Source organism: Bos indicus, chromosome 9 (assembly GCF_029378745.1).
Source record: "Bos indicus isolate NIAB-ARS_2022 breed Sahiwal x Tharparkar chromosome 9, NIAB-ARS_B.indTharparkar_mat_pri_1.0, whole genome shotgun sequence".
NCBI lineage: Eukaryota > Metazoa > Chordata > Mammalia > Artiodactyla > Bovidae > Bos > Bos indicus.
This window is the reverse complement of record NC_091768.1, coordinates 38,466,966-38,494,023: the sequence shown is the minus strand read 5'-3', so window position 1 is coordinate 38,494,023 and position 27,058 is coordinate 38,466,966. Positions and strand designations below refer to the sequence as shown.

The 27,058-nt window shown below is 38.6% G+C and overlaps 1 protein-coding gene across 4 annotated transcripts in view; it reads right to left on the bottom strand.

Annotated features, from left to right (window-relative positions):
- Positions 1-27,058, bottom strand: part of LAMA4 (laminin subunit alpha 4) — a 147,333-nt gene that overhangs the window by 104,984 nt on the left and 15,291 nt on the right. For all 4 annotated transcript variants that reach the window (XM_019967183.2, XM_070795945.1, XM_019967185.2 and 1 more), the window contains one exon: positions 191-292. In XM_019967183.2, coding sequence (XP_019822742.2) covers positions 191-292 — 102 coding nt within the window. The remainder of the gene's footprint in view (positions 1-190; positions 293-27,058) is intronic.

Here is a 27,058-nt window from a genome sequence, read left to right as displayed (position 1 = left end):
CTTGGTGGCCACTTACAATCATAAGCAGTTTATATGAGGTGTTTTACAGGAAAAGCTGAAGGGTAAAGAGAAAGCATGATGAGCAGTTTGCTCCTCCGTAGCTCAAATGTCCAGGAAGAATATTTCATCTCCACCAGAGATGCAAAGGCTCAGTGAAATATATGAAAAGTGACATATGCCCCTGACCTACCACACAGAGTCCTGAGCCGTCCAAGCACTCGTTGGAATTACCATTACAGTCACAGGGCAGACATTCTTCCGAGTAGGCAAAGAAGAATCCAGCGTCACATTTCTGAAACAGACACAACAAAAGCATCTTCGTGATTGAAAAGGTCAATTTTGGGCAACATTTTCTGGGAGGAGTAAGAGATGATTAGTAAACGATCTACATATTTCTTTACAGCACACATACTGAAATGAACTATTTATGCTACCATTCAATTGTCTTTGTCATGTATCTTTCCTCTTTTCCCACTCTTTGCGATTTTGGGGGGCTGCGGGGGAGGGCTCCTGACGCAGTCTGGACACCGCGAGAACAAATGGTGCCCGATTCTCGCAATGAGCAGCTGCTTGCCCGCACCGTGACCTCGTCTGCACTGCGCGAACTCCTGTCACTTTCTGAGGATAACAGGAACACCTTTAACACCGTCGAACATTGTTAGGAAGAATGAGGAGATTTTAGGTAACAATGAAGGAGAAATTTTCTAATGTTTTCTTTCATTCCAAAACAAGACAAAACAAAACCACATTAGGGTGAAGAACTACATCGTGGTCCCTGTGAATAAAGACCTAACGGGTTCAGAAATTATTGGCTGTGGCAGAACGACCTAAAAGATGTGCCTCATAAAGTTGTACCCTTAAAAAAATCCTCTTTTCATATCCTAAAGTTTTGAACGGAGGGGTCAGGAAGTTAATGAATCTTTACACATGTCGTGGGTTGTGTGTAGGTGCCGTCCCTGTATTTTGTTTATCCGCGTGACTGTGAGATATACATTGTTTTCCTTCCTTCTGGTGGTGAGATAATTAAGCCCGGAGATGCTGTGGGTTGTGATGGTAGCCTACCTTGCATTTGCTGAATGGCCCTCCCCAAATGTCACTAGGAGTCAGGTTGAGAAACTGTGAGATTGTTCATCCTTTATGCCATGGTTCCTGGCTCACAGATATGTGTTTTGCATTTCTTTGGAATGTTTCAGCACTGCAAGACAGAAATGCCATGCCGTCACAGGTCTGGAAGTTCAGTCCTTGCCTATCAGACAGATTTACATCTAAAGAATTCCAGACAGATAAGAATCTGGGTTGTTTCCACAAACTTACAAAATAAGAGGGTTCCCATCACACCCCCCATTGACTCAGTGTAGCTTGTACTGTCCTTTGACCAGGAAACTTTTCATTGTATCTGGCTGAGGTCCCTGACTGTTACACAAAGCCATTTCCTCTTGCTTGTTTCTCTCTAGAGACTCACTAGATACCATTCACAGTATAAAAACACTGTAGTCCTAAAACTAAAATTTAATATATTCCGTTTGAAAGAAGTTTAATAGAGCACAATGACATTTTTTTAATAAAGAAAAGGTAAAGAAATTCTGTTTTTCTAAGTGAAAAGGCTGAGAGGGGACCAATTTATAATGGAGACTTTATAGTTGATGGTAAGCCTTTTTTCAGTTTCCACTAGGGAACAAAAGAGAGTAAAGGTTATTAGATAACCAGAAGCTTTAAAGTCAGACCACCTAATTTCACATATGGTGAAATTTTTAATTAAAAGGGGAATGGATAACAGTAGTGAAGGGCTAAGTATTAGTTATCTCAGGAGCCTCCAAACCAGTGGTTTCTGAGTTTTCTAACTGCCCAAGTTAAGGACATTTGATTTGGGGAGTTTCTGATTCAGTAGGTCTGATGGTGAAGCAAAAGAATCTATATTTTTTAATAAAATAAATATTGTATTTTAAAAATTGTTTTCTATGTAGAGGATCATGTCATCTGCAAATAGTGAGAGTTTTACTTCTTCTTTTCCAATTTGGATTCCTTTTATTTCTTTTTCTGCTCTGATTGCTGTGGCCAAAACTTCCAAAACTATGTTGAATAGTAATGGTGAAAGTGGGCACCCTTGTCTTGTTCCTGACTTTAGAGGAAATGCTTTCAATTTTTCACCATTGAGGATAATGTTTGCTGTGGGTTTGTCATATATAGCTTTTATTATGTTGAGGTATGTTCCTTCTATTCCTGCTTTCTGGAGAGTTCTTATCATAAATGGATGTTGAATTTTGTCAAAGGCTTTCTCTGCATCTATTGAGATAATCATATGGTTTTTGTTTTTCAATTTGTTAATGTGGTGTATTACATTGATTGATTTGCGGATATTGAAGAATCCTTGCATCCCTGGGATAAAGCCCACTTGGTCATGGAAGGGAACTCTCTTACACTGTTGGTGGGAATGCAAACTAGTACAGCCACTATGGAGAACAGTGTGGAGATTCCTTAAAAAACTGGAAATAGAACTGCCTTACGATCCAGCAATCCCACTGCTAGGCATACACACTGAGGAAACCAGAAGGGAAAGAGACACGTGTACCCCAATGTTCATCGCAGCACTGTTTATAATAGCCAGGACATGGAAGCAACCTAGATGCCCATCAGCAGATGAATAGATAAGAAAGCTGTGGTACATATACACAATGGAGTATTACTCAGCCATTAAAAAGAATACATTTGAATCAGTTCTAATGAGATGGATGAAACTGGAACCTATCATACAGAGTGAAGTAAGCCAGAAAGAAAAACACCAATACAGTATACTAACGCATATATATGAAATTTAGAAAGATGGTAACAATAACCCTGTGTACGAGACAGCAAAAGAGACACTGGTGTATAGATCAGTCTTATGGACTCTGTGGGAGAGGGAGAGGGTGGGGAGATTTGGGAGAATGGCATTGAAACATGTATAATATCATGTATGAAACGAATCGCCAGTCCAGGTTCGATGCAAGATACTGGATGCTTGGGGCTGGTGCACTGGGACGACCCAGAGGGAGGGTATGGGGAGAGAGGAGGGAGGAGGGTTCAGGATGGGGAACACAGGTATACCTGTGGTGGATTCATTTCGATATTTGGCAAAACTAATACAATATTGTAAAGTTTAAAAATAAAATAAAATTTAAAAAAAAAAAAAGAGAAAGGCAGCGAGGCAAAAAAAAAAAAAAACATTGTTTAACTGTTTCCTCTAGCCTTACTGAGATATAACTGACATCTAACATTGTATAAGTTTAAGATATACAACATGCTGATTTGATAGTATGGATTGCAAAATGATTACCACCATAGCATTAGCTAACAGCTCCATCTTGTCACATAATTACCATTTCTTCTTTGTGGTGAAAACATGTAAGATTTGCTGTCTTAGCAACTCTAAAATGTATAATACAGTATTACTAACTGTACATTAGATAACCAGAATTGTTTAGCTTTTTAACTGGAAGTTATACTCTGACCAGCCTCTCTCAGTTTGCCTGTCTCCCATCCCAGCCCCTGTAACCACCATTCTGGCCTCTGTTTCTATGCCTTCCAAGGAGTGGGGCAGAGACCGGAGGTGTATTTGAAACAGAAAAACACACTGCTGGTGGCAGAGAGTCTGGAAGCAGTACATGAAAAGCAGTACATGATGCCTGGAAGCAGTACATGAAAAGCTCCACTTGTACCATCAACTATAGTAAAGACCTTCCTCTGGCCCAAGGAATCAAATTTCTGTAAGGGTGTTTTAAATTTATAGTAGCTCAAGTCTTTTAGGCATTCTTGCAGCTCTTTCTTCTGAAGTAGACAAAGAAAATTAAGATTTGCCCTGAATGAATGCATCATTTTAAATATGACAGTGACTAATCTCTTATATCCCTGAGGCCCTAGCTAAATTAAGAAACTCATTTTTTAAAAAACTAAAATTATCACAACATAAGAAAAAACCCAAAAAGCAACAAAAAAGGGGAGGATTTTGTATTTTAGAATAATTTTAGGTTTACTGAAAAAATTTGAGGGATATGTATTTTTAAAAGACCCCATGAAATTTCTTTGTGAGACCAGGTTTGAAAAGATTATTTCAAAGAGGCACTCACAGTGATTTGTACACGGTCACTGCTCAATGAACGCTTGTGATTTGAATGGTTTGGACTAGGATAGGACGTCTGAGGCATACATGCTGTGGGAAACCAGTGGTTAATCGTGCTAACCCACTCACTGCTCTCTATTGGGGCTGCATTGGGTCTGCAGTCTTTCTCATCACAGTCCAGGCACCCACTACATAGACTGTGTACTAGATGAAATCTTTACTTTATGCTAAGTTTAGGAGGTGACTTCACTCTGTCATTATCCACTTACTGACTCACTAGGCAAAGGCTCTGACCTTATGTGAAAGATGTCTTGGCTCAGGTCTCATACTGTGAGAGATGGAAGACAAGGGAGGCAGGGACAAGGCTGTGTGGAACAGTCATTTGGCCCCCTGCTGAGAGGACACCAAAAGTTGGAAGCCTGGCCAGCTCCTTTGTTGCTGGGTTTTGTACACCTGGAAGGATTGTATTTTCTAACTCACCTATCCAGAAGGGAGGCACCATTTTAAAATTCACGCGAAGGTACCACTATCAGATAATAAAAATCCTGGATACGGGGAGCTTCTGATGCCATTACTAGACCCCATACACTTGATGCCTTAGACCTTGTATTGTAGAACTTTGGAGGATTTCTTGGAATGGTAGATTGTTAAGTGGTTCGAGAGAACTTGAGTATCCTTAGGAAGAGTGTTTAAGGCTGATTCTTTCATGTAAAAATATTTCATCATTTTCCCCCCAGAAAGTTCTGTTAATATTTACTAAATCTCTTCTTGAAATTCTATAGAAACTGATAAAATTGACCTTTGTGATATCTTTAAGAATGAAAATGTGGCTATTTTTTTAGTTTTGTTCCTGCTTAACAAGCTTTTAAGTAATCCAAGACCTGTGATGTTTAGAGGCCTGTGAAGACTGTTGAGAGTTTCTTGGACTGCAAGGAGATCCAACCAGTCCATCCTAAAGGAGATCAGTCCTGGGTGCTCATTGGTAGGACTGATGTTGAAGCTGAAACTCCAAAACTTTGGCCACCTGATGCAAAGAGCTGACTCATTTGAAAAGACCCTGATGCTGGGAAAGATTGAGGGCAGGAGGAGAAGGGGATGACAGAGGATGAGATGGTTGGATGGCATCAACGACTCAATGGACATGGGTTTGAGTGGACTCTGGGAGTTGGTGATGGACAGGGAGGCCTGGCATGCTGTGGTTCATGGGGTTGCAGAGTCGGACACGACTGAGCAACTGAACTGAACTGAACTGAAAGCCAAATAGTCTTCTCACAAAGAAAATATTCCTGTCTGCTTTCCTTGAAAGTATTCTCCAGAATTTACTAAACAAAGATGTGTTTGTGTATATACATGTGTGTGGAAGCAAGAGAAGAAGTCTTACAATCAATTTTTCAATGCCACCCTGAATCCTCTTACCTTTCTAAGACTGACCTACAGCAGACAACTGTATAACACGTGGATGGGTGATTTAGAGAGCACTTGGGGGATATGTACCTTCTGGCATGGTGCCACAACCTTTAAAAAATTGATGATAATAACAAGGATGATAATTGTAATAATGATGATAATCATAATATAATTACTATTTACTGAAAGTCTATGTACCAAGTATTGTGATAAGTACTTTATCCATGTTATAGTATTTACTTTTCACAGCAACTCTGTGAATTAGATGTAAATATCTGCATTTTGGGCTTCCCAGGTAGCTCAGCTAGTGAAGAATCCGCCTGCAATGCAGGAGACCCTGGTTCAGTTCCTGGGTTGGGAAGATCCCCTGCAGGAAGGCATGGCAACCCACTCCCCATGGACAGAGGAGCCTACTGCTGCTGCTGCTGCTAAGTCACGTCAGTCGTGTCCGACTCTGTGCGACCCCATGGACGGCAGCCCACCAGACTCCTCCGTCCCTGGGATTCTCCAGGCAAGAACACTGGAGTGGGTTGCCATTTCCTTCTCCAGTGCATGAAAGTGAAAAGTGAAAGTGAAGTCACTCAGTCATGTCCTACTCTTTGCGACCCCATGGACTGCAGCCCACCAGGCTTCTCCGTCCATGGGATTTTCCAGGCAAGAGTATGGTGGGCTACAATCCATGGGGTTTCAAAGAGTCTGACACAACTGAACGACTAAGCACAGCACAGCGGAGCACAGCACTTGGATTTTAGCAGTGAACAAACTGAGAGTGAGAGAAGATTAGCAATGTATCCAGTATCACAGAGATTTGTAAGAGGTTCAGACTGACCCGAATCTTGTTTCTCTACTATACCATGATGCCCCTCGTAAATAAGTAAATTTTTAAAATGTATTTAATTCACATTTTAAATTACTTGAGCATAAATGTCTGCCATGCTTAAGTCACTGCTTTGGTCATGTTGCATAGGTCTTTTGTTTTTACCCCACCATAGCCCTGTGAGGTAGCTTCTGTTACCTGCATTTTGCTGATCAGGTCTGTGTGGCTTACAGTAATTGTTACCCAGATCAAAAAACACAGATAAGAAATGGTGGACCCAGAAATTAGATCCATTGTTTGACTATCAATTTGAGCTGTTAACCATCTGGTGTACCATTAATATATGCTAATCAAACCCTTTTTGTTGGGCATTCAGGTTATTTCCAATGTTTTACTATTATAAACAGCAAATTCAAAGCAGGCTAAAATGAATAAAAATGTAAACTCTCTCATTTAAGGCCCAGAAAATTAAAAAAAAATAGGCACTTGCTTAAAAATATAGCCAATTATTAATATATAAAAGCCACTGAATGAGAATATTTACTTTCTAAACAAGTTACTTCAGCCACATTGTTGTTTTGACCAATTACTTTCCACTAAATCACTTGTGGACCTTTTACAGCTCTCCACTGTTAAGCCACTCTTAATACACAGCTTGCCTCCTGCTCTGACACTGAGATTGGATTGATCAATAACGTTTACTTCTGCCTTTGAAGAATAAGAGTTAAAATTGCCATTTGCTTACTTTGTTATGATTAGTGTGATGTCTGACTTGGAGTAAAAGTCAATGTATGTGTACTTGACTAATTTTATATTTATAGAAATTAGAACTAGATGATCCTTAGGAGGAAATTAGTGTGGTATATCCATGTGCCACTTATATTTAAAAGAACTCAAAATGACAGTATATATATGTTGATATCCCTGCAGATATCCAGAGGTTCATCACATAATTACAATGTTAATTATTTCACTATATATAGTTATAATTAAGATTGTTTCTTAACAAAGAGGATAACATTTATACAGCTGATCAAACATTTATACAGCTGATCATTTTTTTTGGACAAGTAATTTAATATTCATATAGATTATAAGATAACTTGGACAAATATTAGTCTAAGTTACAAACTTTCTCTTCCTTTACATTATATAGTAAACTCAGTGTCTGATAAAAAGTAAAAACATATGTCAAAGTGCCATTTTAATGTGTATATAAATATTTTAATACTGATATTGGTAAATGATATCCTTTAGTAATCTTGCAAATGTACTTTATTTTTTTTAAATTTTATTTTATTTTTAAACTTTACAATATTGTATTAGTTTTGCCAAATATCAAAATGAATCCACCACAGGTATACCTGTGTTCCCCATCCTGAACCCTCCTCCCTCCTCCCTTCCCATACCCTCTCTCTGGGTCGTCCCAGGGCACCAGCCCCAAGCATCCAGTATCGTGCATCGAACCTGGACTGGTGACTCGTTTCATTCATGATATTATACATGTTTCAATGCCATTCTCCCAAATCTCCCCACCCTCTCCCTCTCCCACAGAGTCCATAAGACTGATCTATACACCAGTGTCTCTTTTGCTGTCTTGTACACAGGGTTATTGTTACCATCTTTCTAAATTCCATATATATGCGTTAGTATACTGTATTGGTGTTTTTCTTTCTGGCTTACTTCACTCTGTATAATAGGTTCCAGTTTCATCCATCTCATTAGAACTGATTCAAATGTATTCTTTTTAATGGCTGAGTAATACTCCATTGTGTATATGTACCACAGCTTTCTTATCTATTCATCTGCTGATGGGCATCTAGGTTGCTTCCATGTCCTGGCTATTATAAACAGTGCTGCGATGAACATTGGGGTACACGTGTCTCTTTCCCTTCTGGTTTCCTCAGTGTGTATGCCTAGCAGTGGGATTGCTGGATCGTAAGGCAGTTCTATTTCCAGTTTTTTAAGGAATCTCCACACTGTTCTCCATAGTGGCTGTACTAGTTTGCATTCCCACCAACAGTGTAAGAGAGTTCCCTTTTCTCCACACCCTCTCCAGCATTTATTACTTGTAGACTTTTGGATTGCAGCCATTCTGACTGGCGTGAAATGGTACCTCATAGTGGTTTTGATTTGCATTTCTCTGATAATGAGTGATGTTGAGCATCTTTTCATGTGTTTGTTAGCCATCTGTATGTCTTCTTTGGAGAAATGTCTATTTAGTTCTTTGGCCCATTTTTTGATTGGGTCATTTATTTTTCTGGAGTTGAGCTGTAGGAGTTGCTTGTATATTTTTGAGATTAGTTGTTTGTCAGTTGCTTCATTTGCTATTATTTTCTCCCATTCTGAAGGCTGCCTTTTCACCTTGCTAATAGTTTCCTTTGTTGTGCAGAAGCTTTTAAGTTTAATTAGGTCCCATTTGTTTATTTTTGCCTTTATTTCCAATATTCTGGGAGGTGGGTCATAGAGGATCCTGCTGTGATGTAGGTCGGAGAATGTTTTGCCTATGTTCTCCTCTAGGAGTTTTATAGTTTCTGGTCTTACATTGAGATCTTTAATCCATTTTGAGTTTATTTTTGTGTATGGTGTTAGAAAGTGTTCTAGTTTCATTCTTTTACAAGTGGTTGACCAGTTTTCCCAGCACCACTTGTTAAAGAAATTGTCTTTAATCCATTGTATAGTCTTGCTTCCTTTGTCAAAGATAAGGTGTCCATACGTGTGTGGATTTATCTCTGGGCTTTCTATTTTGTTCCATTGATCAATATTTCTGTCTTTGTGCCAGTACCATACTGTCTTGATAACTGTGGCTTTGTAATAGATCCTGAAGTCAGGTAGGTTGATTCTTCCAGTTCCATTCTTCTTTCTCAAGATAGCTTTGGCTATTCGAGGTTTTTTGTATTTCCATACAAATTGTGAAATTATTTGTTCTAGCTCTGTGAAGAATACCGTTGGTAGCTTGATAGGGATTGCATTGAATCTATAAATTGCTTTGGGTAGTATACTCATTTTCACTCTATTGATTCTTCCAATCCATGAACATGGTATATTTCTCCATCTATTAGTGTCCTCTTTGATTTCTTTCACTAGTGTTTTATAGTTTTCTATATATAGGTCTTTAGTTTCTTTAGGTAGATATATTCCTAAGTATTTTATTCTTTCTGTTGCAGTGGTGAATGGAATTGTTTCCTTAATTTCTCTTTCAGTTTTCTCATTATTAGTGTATAGGAATGCAAGGGATTTCTGTGTGTTGATTTTATATCCTGCAACTTTACTATAATCATTGATTAGTTCTAGTAATTTTCTGGTGGAGTCTTTAGGGTTTTCTATGTAGAGGATCATGTCATCTGCAAATAGTGAGAGTTTTACTTCTTCTTTTCCAATTTGGATTCCTTTTATTTCTTTATCTGCTCTGATTGCTGTGGCCAAAACTTCCAAAACTATGTTGAATAGTAATGGTGAAAGTGGGCACCCTTGTCTTGTTCCTGATTTTAGAGGAAATGCTTTCAATTTTTCACCATTGAGGATAATGTTTGCTGTGGGTTTGTCATATATAGCTTTTATTATGTTGAGGTATGTTCCTTCTATTCCTGCTTTCTGGAGAATAGTGGGAGACTTTAATACCCCACTCACACCTATGGATAGATCAACTAAACAGAAAATTAACAAGGAAACACAAACGTTAAACGATACAATAGACCAGTTAGACCTAATTGATATCTATAGGACAGTTCATCCCAAAACAATGAATTTCACCTTTTTCTCAAGCACACATGGAACCTTCTCCAGGACAGATCACATCCTGGGCCATAAATCTAGCCTTGGTAAATTCAAAAAAATAGAAATCATTCCAAGCATCTTTTCTGACCACAATGCAGTAAGATTAGATCTCAATTACAGGGGAAAAACTATTAAAAATTCCAACATATGGAGGCTGAACAACACGCTGCTGAATAACCAACAAATCACAGAAGAAATCAAAAAAGAAATCAAAATTTGCATAGAAACTAATGAAAATGAAAACACAACAACCCAAAACCTGTGGGACACTTTAAAAGCAGTCCTAAGGGGAAAGTTCATAGCAATACAGGCATACCTCAAGAAACAAGAAAAAAGTCAAATAAATAACCTAACCCTACACCTAAATCAACTAGAAAAGGAAGAAATGAAGAACCCCAGGGTTAGTAGAAGGAAAGAAATCTTAAAAATTAGGGCAGAAATAAATGCAAAAGAAACAAAAGAGACCATAGCAAAAATCAACAAAGCCAAAAGCTGGTTCTTTGAAAGGATAAATAAAATTGACAAACCATTAGCCAAACTCATCAAGAAACAAAGGGAAAAAAATCAAATCAATAAAATTAGAAATGAAAATGGAGAGATCACAACAGACAACACAGAAATACAAAGGATCATAAGAGACTACTATCGACAATTATATGCCAATAAAATGGACAACGTGGAAGAAATGGATAAATTCTTAGAAAAGTACAACTTTCCAAAACTGGACCAGGAAGAAACAGAAAATCTTAACAGACCCATCACAAGCACGGAAATTGAAACTGTAATCAAAAATCTTCCAGCAAACAAAAGCCCAGGTCCAGACGGCTTCACAGCTGAATTCTACCAAAAATTTAGAGAAGAGCTAACACCTATCCTGCTCAAACTCTTCCAGAAAATTGCAGAGGAAGGTAAACTTCCAAACTCATTCTATGAGGCCACCATCACCCTAATACCAAAACCTGACAAAGACCCCACAAAAAAACAAAACTACAGGCCAATATCACTGACGAACATAGATGCAAAAATCCTTAACAAAATTCTAGCAATCAGAATCCAACAACACATTAAAAAGATCATACACCATGACCAAGTGGGCTTTATCCCAGGGATGCAAAGATTCTTCAATATCTGCAAATCAATCAATGTAATATACCACATTAACAAATTGAAAAACAGCTGATCATTTTTGTCCTCATTGAAAAAAATCCCCTTGAAAACACTAGACTTAAACCAACAATACTGTCATCATATGTTTTGAATTTTCTTAAAAGTTCTTAAATTGTAGTCTTTTAAAGTACAGTTCAGTCTGCATCCTTTGGTTGTGACAAATCCCTAAAAATCTCTTGGAGTTATCAAATAAAGTGAGTACCAAGCAAAGTAATACTGTTTCAAGTTAAAAACTCACAAAAATCTCACTGTGTTTTCCAAATATTATCACAGAGGAGCCAATTAATTGGAATTGGCTACAAGCCACTGCTTTCATATAGATACTGAATCTCTAGGACCATCAGATAGCATCACTGACTTGATGGACAAGAGTTTGAGCAAGCTCCAGGGGTTGGTGATGGACAGGGAAGCCTGGCGTGCTGAGGTTCTTAGGGTCACAGAGTCAGACATGACTGAGGGACTGAACTGAACTGAGGACCTTCAAAATTACTGTTGAAAAGCCCAGTTGACTAAAAAGCTTAAATGGTCTAATAGCATTCTTTAGGAATCTGAGGTCTCCAATCACCCATTAAAAAACTAACAATGGCAAAATTGACCAGACTTAGGAGGAGCCTGAAGTTGTCATCTGAGAGAGTGAGACATATCTTGAGATCTCTGAGTAGGTTCTTGATGTCCCAGAGAGAAACAGACTCTCATCTCCAGTTCCAACAAATAATGAATTAATGATAATAAAATTCCATTACTGAGAGTATACTCCACAGCCCTGTGCCTATTTTAATAGGATTTGACCTATTTTTTTCATTTTTAATGTGTGAGTCACCTTAAAATTTAGTCACTTTAAGATAGAATGTTATGCTAATTTAGGATCTAAAGCTTTATGCCTTTACTCAAGGGTCTCTGGATCTTACACAATGCTGACGTCCATCTGTTTAAAACTTGAGCAGAATTAAAATCAGATAGTATCTAGGGACCTAATAGCAACCAGTAGTTTAATCTATTTAAAAATGTCAATTTAGGGACTTCCTTGGTGGTCCAGTGGCTAAGGCTCCGGGCTGCCAGTGCAAGGGGCCTGGGTTCGATCCCTGGTCAGGGAACTAGATCCCACGTGCTGCAACTAAAAGAGATCCTGCGTGCCTTAAATAAATATCTCATATGCTGCAATTAAAAGATCCCCCATGTGCAACGAAGATCGAAGATCCCACGTGCTGCCACTGAGACCCAGTACAACCAGATACATAGATAAAAATAAATATTAAAAAATAAAAATCAATCAATTTAGCCTTTGCTGGGGAAGAGTGACTTCTAAGAACATAAAAATTTATTACATGGGTAGGCATCTCACGAGTTTCCCAGGTGGCACTAGTGGTAAAGAACCTACTTGCAATGCAGGAGACATAAGAGATATGGGTTTGATCCCTGGGTTGGGAAGATCCCCTCGAGGAGGGCATGGCAACCCACTCCAGTATTCTTGCCTGGAGAATCTCCATGGATAGAGGAGTCTGGCAGGCTGCATATTGTCCATAGGATCACAAAGAGTCAGACACGACTGAAGTGACTTAGCATGCATGCATGCAGGCATCTCACAGGCTATTTTTTCTATATCTATAAAAACAAAAGATAAAATATCTGTCATGGAAAGCAGTCCTTAATTAAGCTATTGATAACTTTGCCTATTTTTTTTTTGATAGGACTTAACATGTTCTGATTGTTCATATACAAAACTGTAATGGAAGTGCCAAAATAAGTTAAATGCATTATGCAATGGGTTACAGTTAGCAAGAAATTGCCTTTTTGATTGACTCTACTTGAATATGGAGAGAATTACCCATGTATCCTCCCTTGGGTCTCTTTAAGCTCTTGTTTGCGTAATTGAAATTCCCTACATTTCAATAGGCAAGGTTAATTTTTAAATTTTGACAGTGATTTCACCATAGCTTGATTAGGAAAGTGGTTTCAACATTCCTCAGGGGTTTATCCAATTCCAAGATATTTCTTCTTAGGATTGGCATCATAAAGCTAGGGTATCAGCTGAACACAAACCATGGTGCTGGTTTCTCCTAGTTGGCTCTTAGAACTACCTTTGTGCTTATTGCTTAGGAGCTCTATCTGCCATTCCTTGGCAAGCTTATAAAGCTCTCCAGTCCTCAATTTAATAATCAAATGAACTAGAGACACTGATTTAGGTCTTGAGGAATTCTGAGGAACACAACACCACTATCTTGTCCACAGTTAAGTCAGCTCGTTTAATTTTGTAGAGCGGAGAGATTTATCGTGGCATTTACTTTGTATTTCTGTGGCTATTCCTCAGCACACTTTGTAGGTCTTCTTGGTATTCTCTTGGGCGTGGAAACCAGTACTCCACTCAAAGATCTCAAATAACTGTTCTCAAACCCCGTACTTGATCAAATGCTTATTTGGACTTGTAGATAACACCAGACTCAGGCTGTGATGAAATACTTACTGTGCGTGCTAATAAATAGCTCTCCTTAGTTGTAAAACCAAGAGGATCAAACAAGAAAAGTTTAGAGCCCCAGAGCCATAAAAAATTTTCTTTTGAAGAGTTGGATTGGAGCATGATTATGTTCATTAATGCTGATGAAAATTTCTTTAATTTCCTCCTTGAAAAGTTACTTAAAACACTTTTTAAGTTGCTCATTTATAGTAGTGATTACCACTTATAAAACATAATGGGGCTTTAGCAATGCCTTTTTTCCCTTTGATTTTTCTTAAAAAAAAAAAAAAGAAAGAAAGAAAAGAAATCTGCTAGCATCTGCCTTTCTGCTCCAGGTCCTCCCTCCTCACATTGCCTCATGTTGCTGGCTTGTGCGTTTCACTCCTTGCCTTCCAAGTTATGGTTACACAACATAGCCTCTGCCAAATTTTTTTTTTTTAATATCTGAAAACTGACTCAGTTTTATTTAATTTACTGGGGCAAATGCCATGGACACATTTCCAAGAAAGGAAGAGATGCGAACCACAAGGGCTAGCCTTAAGAGCAAGGAGAGAGAAATAACTTCAGAGTTACAAGGTTTAGGGGATTTTGATATGACTCCTTAACCGCTTAGTGGGAATCAGTGTTGTAAGATGAAGACATCTCTGTCCTCTTCAACTGCTTTTTGTGAATAATATAACAGCTAATGTTTGTTGACAGACTCCAGGCACTGAGCTAAGTGCTCTTTATGCTGCTGCTGCTAAGTCACTTCAGTCGTGTCCGACTCTGTGCGACCCCATAGATATTCCAATTTGATCATTACCCACAGGATTGCAAATGTCTGTCTAAATTATCATTACTTTTTACAAGAAATTGAGAAGTTTAATTGTCTATAGACTGACAATGGCTCCTGTTTAGTGTGCCCTGGGAAGGCAGCAGTGCTTCCTCTGATGAGCCCTCTGTTTGAGGTATTTCATCAATTTCCATTGCTAGTAGATGTACCTGTTTCTGTCTTGAGGTACCCGGTATAGTTCATTGCTGCTTTCACACTGGACCACTCAGGATGCAAAGCAGAATGTGACTGGCAGTACCTGTCATTCTTTATGCTCTTCCTCATGGGTTTATGCATCACAGAAGAAATACTGTGGTGAATTAGTAGGAAAGGAGAAATGCATGCCAAATCTCTACTCTATCCTTTTAATCTCAGGAGATAACCATTCCTCTTTTAATGAGAAGATGGAGGTCATTGGGTGCAAAATCTCATACTACCTCTCTTCTCTTTCTCAAAACTCATCTTTATCGTGATTCGTCCTAATGTCCTCTGCCCACTTCAGAGGACATCGTGTTCCTCTTAGGAGAGACTCACCCTCTATCCATGCTCTGGGGCTCGCACATCTGTGGCCAGCGGGCTCTTTTCCAACACCTAGCCTCCCTCTCTAACGTGCCACCCGTCTCTTTGCACCCGTAGGGATGAGGAGAAGCAGAGTACAGTTAGGTGCCAAGTCCTATATTGGATGAGCCCTGACTTCTTCCCTCAGGTTCAAATTGTAAGAACACCTTCCCTCAGCTCTGCCCCTTCTTCATTTTCCTCCATTCTTGCCCAGCCAAGCTTGGTGAGTGAGAACTCAGTCACACTGGCTCTGCTTCCTTCTATGCCGATCTCAGCCTCTGTCTCCATTGTGCTGCTGAAACTGCCCTGACAAAGCTGTCAGGTGATGTCTTTGTGGCTTTGCTTTTCCAATGTTACTTGTTCTTATCCAGCACTTAATATTTTTGAGATTTCCGCCTCCCCCCACCCCCTTGCCTTGAAATTCTCTCCTCTCTCTGCAGGAAAGCTCCCTCTTTGGGTTTTGCTCCTGCCTGTCTTTTTCAGTATTTGGGGTCAGGGAGCATTTGAGGGGAAAGAAGGTAGGTTGTTCCTCTTCCTCTGCTGCTCCTACTTGGTTGGTGTTCCCCAAGATAAGCTTTGTATCCTTGTTTTCTATCTATATACTTTTGTTTGGTGAGGTCAACCTCTCCCCAAAACTCGCTACATAACACCGATCTCACTCTTCTATGCCATGCTTTTGTTTCTAAGTGCTTGTTAGACAAGTCCTTTTCCAGGTCTGTAAGCACATGGACTTAAATGTATCCCACGGTGACCTTATTATATTTTCTCCCTAATCTATTTTTCTTCTTATATCTCGGTTAATGATAAAGATTATGGAACATAAAAGGAAAAAGTAATGAATTAATGCTTTTAAATCACATGAATGTATTTTGCATTAATGTAGTATTTGGAAATGTTTCCAAAAGAGTGAACTCTGCAAGAATCAGGGAATGGTTTGCATATAGAATGACAAAGTTTAAGTACTCACATTTTATTTCTTTTTTACAAGCACTATGCTATCTTTGTTTATTTCAAATATATGGTTTAAATGGAGGTAAATGAAGTATCACAGAGTTTAGAGTCTCAAGTTAGAAACTACTTTACACAATTCTGAATTGTTATAAATTTACTCTTTAAATGAATATCTCTATCTGTTTGGACAGTAGGACTGGATGTTCTCCAAATTAATTTCTGTGTAGGATACAATGTTTATCAAGGTTAAGTTAACTGGAATCTGCTAATTTGAAACTTACGTTTCTGTTATATTGTTAAAACTTAACAGTTACCACAGTGACTGGTTAGAACTTAGACAACAAAAGATTTTTTAGGGAAGAGAATTTTGTCATGGACATTATTTAGAATTGCTGGCACACAGTGCTAATAAAAAGCAGATTGTGGTTTAGTAAGTTTTATTACTGTTTTAAAATTCTCTGTACACAATGCACCCCTTATTGCCTCCACTTGAGTAAGACTAATCCCACCTCCTGTCACCCTTTGCATACTATTATTTCATAGAGTTTGCACTCTTCCTTTGAAATATTTAGCAAAATAACTCTTCCTCCTTGTTCCTAATACCAATGTTTAGCTCAGAATCTTGGCATTTCTCTCGTGGATTATCATAATTACCTTCACTCTTCTCTTGATCATCAGTTTTTCTGCCTTCTGGTCCATTCTTTACTATCAGAGGTAATTTTTAATAACTTCACCATACTACTTTTCCACCTCAGACCTCCCAGTGGCTCTTTATTCATTGCATACATGAGTAAGTAAAATTCCTTAGCATGACATACAAGGCTTCTATTTCACAATACAATTTCTAATGATCTCTTCATGTTCAACCTCAGCTCCCTCTGCTCTAATTTAACTATTTATTTCTTCCACCCCACGGCATACTATTCTCTTGATCACCTTGACTTTGCATGTACTGTGCTACAGGGTCTTGGGGTGCCTTTTTTATCTCTATCACCTATGAATCCTTTCCTCAGTTTCAGACTCAGTTGCTCCTCCTCTGTGTTCACATGGCACTCTGTACACACCTCATTAGAGCACATGGAACATGCTATTACAAGTTTTTTTAAAGTCTTTATTGAATTTGTTACAACATTGCTTCTGTTTTTTGGCCATGAGGCACGTGGAATCTTAGCTCCCTGACCAGGGGTCAAACCTGTACCCCCTGCATTGGAAGACAGCAAAGTCTTAACCACTGAACTGCCAGTGCAGTCCCAATTGCAAGTTTTAATTTATGCTCCACCCCCGCCCCCCTGAAATCACCATGAGCTCCTTGAGAACAGGGATAGTGTCTTATTCAGCTTTGTATCCTTATTATCTATTAATATTAGAGTAATTAACAAATAGCCAGTAGATGCTGAAAATATGTTAGTTGAAAAAGTGGACTTGAACTTGTAAAGAAAGAACGAAGAGAGGGAAAAGTCATTTAAAAACTTTGAAGAGCAATTTGACAAATCTGAGAAATTAAAACCTCCAGTCATGAATGAGTCTTTAAAAAATATTAAAGAAAAAGGCAAGTCATAGAATAGAAACAGTATAATATTTATATTGTATTTTAAAACATGAAAAATAATTTTATGTTATGTAATGTGTAGGGATGCATGCATATAAAGAAAAGTATAAGAAATAAATTGGAAAAAAAAAAAAGAAATAAATTGAAACCTACCAAATCAGGCAATTTAAGAGTAAAGGAGAGGAGTGAGATTGAAGATATATGGGCAATATTTTATTTCTTAAGATACATGTAGGGGATACAAATGCTCATGAAAAAGAAAGAAAGGAAGAGAAAGAACAAAAGGAAGGAAGAAAAATGAAACGTCCCACTTAGATTGGCTGGCTATTGGATTTCCATGTCTAGACCTGGTGAGGTCTCTAAAATATCATCTCTAGGAAGTGACTAATGTGGTCATGACAATAGATTCAGCTGCCTGTGTATATTAACTTCCTTGTTATTCATCTTATGTACCATTATCACACACAGTTAAAAAAATAAGCAGAAGAACATTCCTTACTTAATTTGTTCTTCCTTTGTTTTCTACCATACAGCTAATAACTACCTCATCTTATGTGGAAGCCTTTCACATGTCTGTATGTCTGTCTAAGTTAAAACATACATCAACTTTTAGATTCTTCTAAAATGTTTAAATGACAATTTGATTTACACTTATTAATTTATTCTGTCAGTAAAGCTATGTGTCCTAGGCTACCTGTGCAATATGGAGGACTTTAAGGGTGCCTATTTATTCTAGTTGGGACTTACCTCTGAAAGCAGGCAAAACCATAACCACACCTGTGATCTCCTCCAACATCCTGAACCCAGTTTTACATTTCATGTACATTTCATCCATTCTTGGAAAATAACTATTCTTTGTTGAAGTGCAAAGGTCTTTTTTAAGTGGTAATCATCCTAAATATTAATTTGGGGTGACAACAGATTTTTAAGTGGTTCTATTAGGGACCACAGTCAGAAAAGTATATGGATATGAGTGTCTCTAACAAAGCATATTTTTGGAATAGCCAGTTATAGACTGAAAAGAAGTAGCGAATTGACTTCTATCCATCTGGAGACTGAAACTGCACCATCTAAAGATGGATTGTACTTCACATATTTGGACCCTTCTTTGATAATTTATAACAATCTGGGAGAAGTGACAGATTTCCCCTGTTCAGTTTATAAAGCATATTTTCAAGGAATCCACATAGATAAGAGATTATATTCAAAGGAAGGATCCCTTTCAAGTATCAATTTTGATAGATTTCTCAATGAATTGCAGTCAGTTAGTTGTTAAATTCAGAGCATTTCGTAGGTAGGGCAATTTTCTTTTCAAATGTGCTCTCTCTCTCTCTTTTTTCTCCTTATTCTTCCAACAGCTAATAGATCCTCCACTCCCCCTGTAACATATATCTGTAGGTAATTTTTCTTTAGAATTTGCACCCCAAGTTGTCAGAATATGTTGAAAATCTACTCTTTGGCATTTTAAGAAGTGCACACATGTATATCCATGTTCAAGTCCCCATTTGTCAACCATGCATCTGGCAGTGATTCAGCTCAGTAAATATTTGTTGAATGAATCTCTCCTCCAAATATGTTTGCATTGAGGATACCCCCAGATTCTAGACCTCACCGTTTTATCTCCTATGTGTATTGATGTGGTGTACTACAATCTGTTCCTTAGAGAAGCCATAATTCACTGTAGTTAAATCCCCTGGAGACAAACTGGAGCAGTGGAAAGCATGAGATCTGATTCCAATTCCAGTTTTACTAACCTTGCCTGGCTTATTTAACATGAAGTCTCAGGGTTTTGTTTTTTTTTTTTTTTCTGGGAAAAAAAAAAAAAGGAAATGATCACCATTTTATCTCCCAGAGTGGTTGTGAGGATCGACTAATATTGTGCATTTAAAGTCCAATGGAAGGGGTTCAATAGCTATTAGTTTTCTGCCTTCCTTTTGGATGTGTCTGTGCCAGCGTTGTCTGTTTTAACTGATAGCTCTTCATTAAGCTCTAAGTCTGTCTTTATGGGACATAGCTCAGCAGTGACACCTGGTTCACTGGCTTTCTTCCTCAGAAGACTTAACTCCCTGAGAACAGAATCTGGATTTTTCTCAGTGTATCCTCAGTGCCTTGCATAGCAGGTGCTTAATGAATATGTAGTGAATGTATCTTGGCATTACAGAATCACAGGATTCCAGAGCTGCCAAGGATGTTAGTGGTTCCCTCATCTAACCTCTCATTTAAAGTTGGGAAAATTGCAACCTAGAAAAATAAGGGACTTCTCTAAAGTCAGTTACATAGAGCAAGTTAATGCCACCTTTAGTGTGCCTTCCACTAAACCACACTTCTTTTTGATGATGATGAGGAAAGTGATGTTAAGAATTGTGCAGGGTTGTGGGACTTCCCTGGCAGTCCAGTGGTTGTGGGACTTCCTGGCAGTCCAGTGCCTTCCAGTGCCCAGGTCACTGGTTGGAGAACTAAGATCCCACATGCCACATGATATGGCCAAAGGGAAAAAAAAAAAAGCGAAGGTTGTGCTGAAGCTCATACCTCATCTGCGGCTGCAAACTGGCCCACATGGTCTATCTCTGCCTTTCCCAGGCATATCTGGGATAAGAATCAACTTTGCTCATGGTTATTAGATTTATGAAGAATCTCATTAAAGTTATTCCGTTAGTACCATCTCCTAAATTTCAGAACTGAGTGCTATCAATCATCAAAGGGTCTGAATACTGGTCCCCAGGAGTGCAGGTGAGGGAGTGGGGTGAGACGGGATGGAGCAGTTGGGCAGGTGAGGGAGGAGAACACTGTAAACCTCGCTCAGGTTTGCGGTGAGTGTGTGGCTCAGTTCAGATAGGAAACACTGTCCCTCAGCCCTCTGCATTACTAGATGTGGCATATGGCAATTATTTGTAATTGAAATATAATAATTTATAGCTGGTGTGTTTCAATTTTTAACAGTTTCTATTTCGCGCAGATAGAAATAGACTGTGAAGCAAATAATGTAATTACTCACTAAAGAAGTCAACTCTTGTTAGAAGCTGGTTATGTGACATCCAGCTGCATGCCTGACACCTCCCTTGCTTCATTTGAGGGATCTGACAATGGGCCTTGGGAAAGGATGCCCCCTTCATGTAACATATGCAGGTGTTTCCCCTTATGAGTCAGAAGCAGATGTCTCGTTAGGCAGAATGTATGACAGCTTGACACACATCTGGCCCCACCTAGCAGGAAAACTATGACCTGTAAATTGTACTAATAAAATACCATCATTCCCATTTTGACTGGGCCATGAAACCAACACCTTCGTCCTTCAACACTGAAGGAGGTTAGATCCCACACAGAGGGTTTGTGAGTGGCTCAAAGCTTAGGATTGTAAGTTGAACCTACGTGCTGCCTTTGTTGTATTTTACAAGACAAATTTTACGAGGCAAATGACAATGTGATCTAACCCCAAGGGTTCTTATTTGCAGAATGGGAGCAGTAGAATTCATTAAGCTAACATTTTACATCTCTACGTGTCAAGCACTTAGAAGGCTCAGGAGATGGAATCTTTTAGGCCACAAATGAAGTATTTCAGAGTGGTGGTCTATCAGAGACTGATGACAGGGCTGTTTTCAAACAGCTCATAAATAAACAAATATATCAAATACTAACTGCTTACAGAAGGCAAGGCAAATGAGTTACCATCCTGAACATTTAGCTCCTCAATTTGGGGAGCTAATTAAAAAACAAAACAAGAGAAAAACTTTTCCAACAAGTTGTAAATCTATACTCACAAAATGTTAACTACAATATCATGAACTGTTCATAAGTTCTATTATTTTTAGAACATGAATGATATTCAAAGTTGGTATAGAATTTCCATTCTTTTCATCTTATTTGGGATTATTTCCCACAGTTTTTCTCCTTAACTTCCCTCCTCTAAAATTTTATTTTATGATTTTGGTAAAATACTATTTAGTTTAAATCTTTATTTCATTCCATTTTACATTGATAAATACCATAAATAACCTGCACATTTTATTTTTAGTAAAAATTCTGAAGGGTAGTTTCAGAATCACTTTACAATCTGGTATCATCTGTTTGTAGCTTTTAAATTTTGTCCCCAAATTACTGTTTTGATCCAGATAGTTATTCTGTTAAAGCATGTTTATAAAAGTGAAGGTAAAGTACACAAAGTGAAAAGAAAATGACTGTAGAGATGACAATTCCTCAAGTGCCGTAGATCTGTTCTCTGCACTGCTGTTTTAATGACAGCAAAATAATACACATTTATGAAAGGAAATGGATGAGGAAGGCTGAGAGTATTTGATTTAAAGTAATTTTGTTATCTGTCATATAAGGCGGGGAAAATTGTACTGATTTTAAAGCGATCGTTTAGTTACAGATGTTTCCAGACCCCTTCCCTGATCCAAGGAAACAAAATACCATTCAACAACAAGCCCAGATTTAGAGATGGGGCTTGTTCCAATATAAACATTTCTTAGCTAGACCTTCTCCATGAAAGTGCATAGTCAATTTTTCCATATACAGTGGGAAAGACAAAGCTTTTAGCTTAAAAGGCATTCTTGCCCGTGGCACAGAGCTCCTGGAATGAACAGCCTAGGACACCATGGTTCACTGAATGCTGATTTGTTCATCAGAAGTATATGACAGGATTATGTCAGAAAGCACATGTGCCACAAATAGAAAACTCAGCACCGTTTTGGCTTCAGTGTTTGGTATGGTCATTTACTCGCTCTGCGTCTCTCTTTGATGTAGCACTGTTTACCCAGGGCCCAGTTTAGTGTGTGGCACAAAGCAGGTATTCCACAAATAAGGAAAGCATGAACTATTTTCTGGAGCAGCTATTATCCTGAAGGCACTTGGCCAGGCAATTTGGGGAACCAGAAGATGAATTATGGATACTTCTGGCCTGCAGGAGGTTAGTTGGGGCATTTAAGGTATATATGTAGCTTACTATAATATACAGTAGAAAGTGCTAAGAGTCATAATATAGGAGAAGTACAGAGAAATGCTGAGAGCGTGAAGAGGAAGGGAAATTTACTTTTAACCTGGAGGTGGGTAGTGGATCAAGAATGATCCTTCAGAGGAGGCAGCATCTGTGCAGCGTTTTCTTGAAAGAGAACACTGAAGCCAAAAGGCTGGAAAACACAAGACGGTTTTTAATCACTTCCCATAAGGCAGAGAGGCTGGTACTCATATTCCTCTCATTGTTTTATTGCTTCAAGTAGGCATCCTCCCTGCTCCCTTCCTCCCAGCCCCCAGTAACCTTCAATAAAAGCCACCAGATGGAATGACTTTTTTTTTTCACTTTCTGGGATTTTCTTTGGAAGGATTAGTTTAATATTAGCAATTAAACTCATGTGACATCTTCAGCAACCTTCTGGCTTACAGTATACCCACACGGAGATACCACTTTCTGTCTACACCACCTTCTGTTTTCATAGATAACACGGGAGGCATGCCCTAAACCCCGAACTAAGTGTTAGGTATGCCTAGAAGCCTCATTAATTCCTTGTCGTCACCGGGATCCCATGAAGAACTGTTATGTAGCTAGGAGTTAGGAGTTTGGAACTGACAATAATTTCCAAGTCAAAATTTGTGCATAGGGATAATGCCATTCAACTATAAGAAGAGAATATTTTCATATTATCCTCTTTCATTCTGCTATCTAATGCATTTTAAGCAAAAGTGAGATGAGCCAAAGCATGATAATAGAAATACCTGGTTGTATGGCCCTCTCAGTAGCTATAAGATTGATTTAATTGATTGAGAATCTATTAATAATTAAAGCAAGAACCTTGTGCACTTGGGTTTTTTTACTCTACTGTCAATAGCCCAGTCACTGAACAGTTGAAACAGAGCAAAACTCTATCCTCATTTAAAGCTTTGACTGCTATTTCAGTTTTTTCTCCTTTTAAAAAGTTTGTAAATTTCTTAGATGATGTGAGCTAAGTTCCAAGGAAATCCATGCTGACTCATGACTTTGAGGAGAGAGCACATTTTCTAGATGAATTTATGTTAGCAGATTTAAAAAAGAGAGACTGTAATCAAAGGAAAATCAAAACAGTTTAGATAATCAGAGATGAAGATACAATGTCTTAAAATCTAAACAAGGGTACAACACTCGTTAGCTTTCAAAACAACTGAATGGGAGAGCAGACAAAAAGATGTTCTGCAAAAAGAAAACAACAAAAGGCTTATTTCCACTGAACATTTTGATATATTGCAGGCCCAAAAACACAGGTCACAGGAAAAATGTACTTCACCTGCCAAAATAATCACAGATAGTCTTTGAGAGTAGGAAGAGCCCAGCCCTTTAATAAAGCCCAGAGATTTTAAGCACCTTACAAAGAGTATTATCATTCCCCCATAAAGATAATTACTTGATCTTACAAATATATTTATATTTTCCTAGATACAGTATTACTTTCACCATACTGAGGATCTTCCCCACAACAAAGATCGGGAGGATAACAACGGATGATGGTGCCCACTGTTTCGAAAGTGAACCGTTGAGTGCGCAGCAGGTTAGAGCTGTTCTGCCTCCCAGAGACCTTTTTATTTTGCTGACTACGTCGGGGCTGCCCTAACCCCCTGAAGTCTTTCTTATTTCTCATTCCCTATTAGACTCGGGGCACATCTAAGCAGTGCTATTTCTGGGGCAATCCCTGGATTTTGTGTGTGGAGGTGGGGGGTACTTCTCTGGTGGTTCAGTGGTAAAGAATCCGCCTGCCAGTGCAGGAGATGAAGGTTTAATCCCTGTGTCGGGAAAATCCACTGGAGAAGGAAATACCCACTCCAGTATTCTTGCCTGGGAAATCCCATGGACAGAGGAGCCTAGCAGGCTGGATTTCAGGGGTAGTCCCTGGATTTTACTAACTATAGTTCTGTTGGGAATTGGTAGATTGTCTTTGAGAAACTTTCTGTTAGAAGAGTAGGGTGACTTGGCTTTGAGATCAGCAGTGAAAAAGCTCCACAGATAAAAATGGAGATGCTGAAACTCAGAACTGTTACAGAGCAGTTTGGGACAGTCACAGTGGGGTACAACTGCCAGAAGAGACCACTTTGGTGCCAGCACACATTTAATTTTCTTCATTAATTTCTCAACTTGTAATTGTTTTGCATGATGAGAGGGAAATTTCTTAAAGTCATGTGGAAACCTGAATGATGACTGTGTGCAGCAGGAAAGGCAGACATAATGTGGTCTGGGAATTTTTAAACTTAGTTCTTCAATTGTTTTAAAACAAAAGGGTCATTGTTCATTTTTGAAGTAGATCTTTTTTCTTTCCTCCTTTTGAGATCCAGGATGTGTTGTTTATTTTTATATGACCATCAGAAAAACTCTAGCCGGAAATTCTGAAATCTTACTGCACTTGAAAGCTTTCTTTTTAAGTATAGGTGCTGAAAGCATAATTGAAGAGATCAGTAGCCATATGGGGCCTAAGCAAAAATTATTGAAAGGAAAGAAGCTACGAGTAGTGTGGTTATAAATTAAATTAAAAATTTGGATAAATATACTGATCAAAAGCCAAGAGAATTTCTGATATCTTAGTAGTTAAATTATTTAGGAATAAGGCATCAATGGTGATATGTCACAACAAGAAAGTGAACATGGATACACTCTTGTCTGATCCAACTTGTTTAATATCCCAACACACAGATCACCAGATGTTTCTCACCCCTATTATTTGCCTTGGTTATGGTGGCACCCCACTCCAGTACTTTTGCCTAGAAAATCTTGCCTAGAAAATCCCATGGACGGAGGAGCCTGGTAGGCTGCAATCCATGGGGTCACTAGAATCGGACACGACTGAGCGACTTTGCAGCAGCAGCATGGTGCCCATGCTGTGATTCAGTAGGACAAAAGGATTGCTCTAAAAGTCAGGAAACTTGAGGTGGTTCTAGTTCTGGAAACCTGCTGTGGGACCTTGAGGAAGTGACTTAGCTTCAGGCTCCAGTTTCCTCCTCTTTCAATGGTATTTGTGGCATGATGCTTTTTAGGCTTTTCCCATCCTAATGATCTAGAATTCTGTAAACCTTCCTGCTGTTTCATATTTGTTCCATGCTATGAAACTTTGAGCAAATTATTTAACATGTCCACATTTTGGAAAGTGAACATGTTAGTAGCTCAGTCATGTCCAACTCTTTGTAACCCATGGACTGTAGCTTCTGTCCATGGGATTTCCCAGGCAAGAATACTGGAGTGGGTAGCCCTTCCCTTCTTCAGGGGATCCTCCTGACCGAGGGATGGAACCCCAGTCTCTGGCATTGCAGGCAGATTCTTTTTTGTCTGAGCCACCAGGGAAGCCTAACACTAACATATTTATATAAATTAGACTGATAACAGCTAGCCTGCCTGGTTTGCAAGGAATAAAGGTGGAAATATATATGAATATATCTTGCAAATCATGGAAGCTTTTAAGTATTAACATTGTTTTTTGATTAAGTTAGTCATTGGAAATTCCATTATTTTTCATTTATAAATAACATTTGTCCAATATCAGCAGCTTTTTGAAAGTTGTGCTCTTTAAACTTGGGTTGAGATATATAGGGAGCTTTCCTAATTTATCAGAAGATCAGTTCTGTCTCAGTATTCTGAACATATGTCATAAGGCAAAATAAAATATCTGGCAGCTTGCTTTAATGACACTGTGAAAAGCTTAAGGTGTCACTTTTTTATTCAAATAAAAAAAGATAAAGTTTAAAGTATTTATTTTCTCCCTTTTAGTAGACATAGCATTCATAGTGGAAGCATTTTGGCCTTTGGAGATGAAGGACTACAGATGGTTGTAATCCTGTGTTGAGGGAGGGGAAAGTAAGACCAAGAGTTATCTTTTTAGGTCAGAGTGCAGGTGATAAAGGGTGGTTAGATTTTAAGTTAAGATGATGTTAATAATGATGAAATAATTGGTTTAGAAAAGTAAGAACCATGCAAACATCTGACTGTTCCTATGAGGGCTGAAAGATACCATCATCTGCTCTGCCCAATACCACTCTCCAAAACTTTACAAAACTCATTTGCTGTTTTGCTCAGCATTCCCAGGTAATAACTGAGACAAAAGTGGAATTTCCTAATTTCCTAGGAAAGGGCCAGAAATATCTTCTGACAGGAACAGGAAGCATAAAAATATCTCTCAGGAGAGCACCAATTGTTCAGAGATTTCTAGCTTGTGTTTGGAGCTGCAGCAGAGGTGCTTGGAGCACCGGAAGCTCTGCAATCAGCAGTTCACAGTGACTCTGAGGCAGGTGTGTGTAACACAGAGACACTGCCTAGGAAGCACTAATTTGAATGAGACTTTGGGCAACATTTTGGAGATCCGTCATGATTTAGAATATCAGCTTGGAAGCGCCCAGTATCATGATTCTCAAACACTGTAGAGCAAAGAATTCCCTTTTTCTCTTTCTACATGAGGGAAATCTCAAATAGAATTCACCTATGAAACTGATTAAAAAGATACACTGGTTAAAGGAAGCAGAGTCCCTGC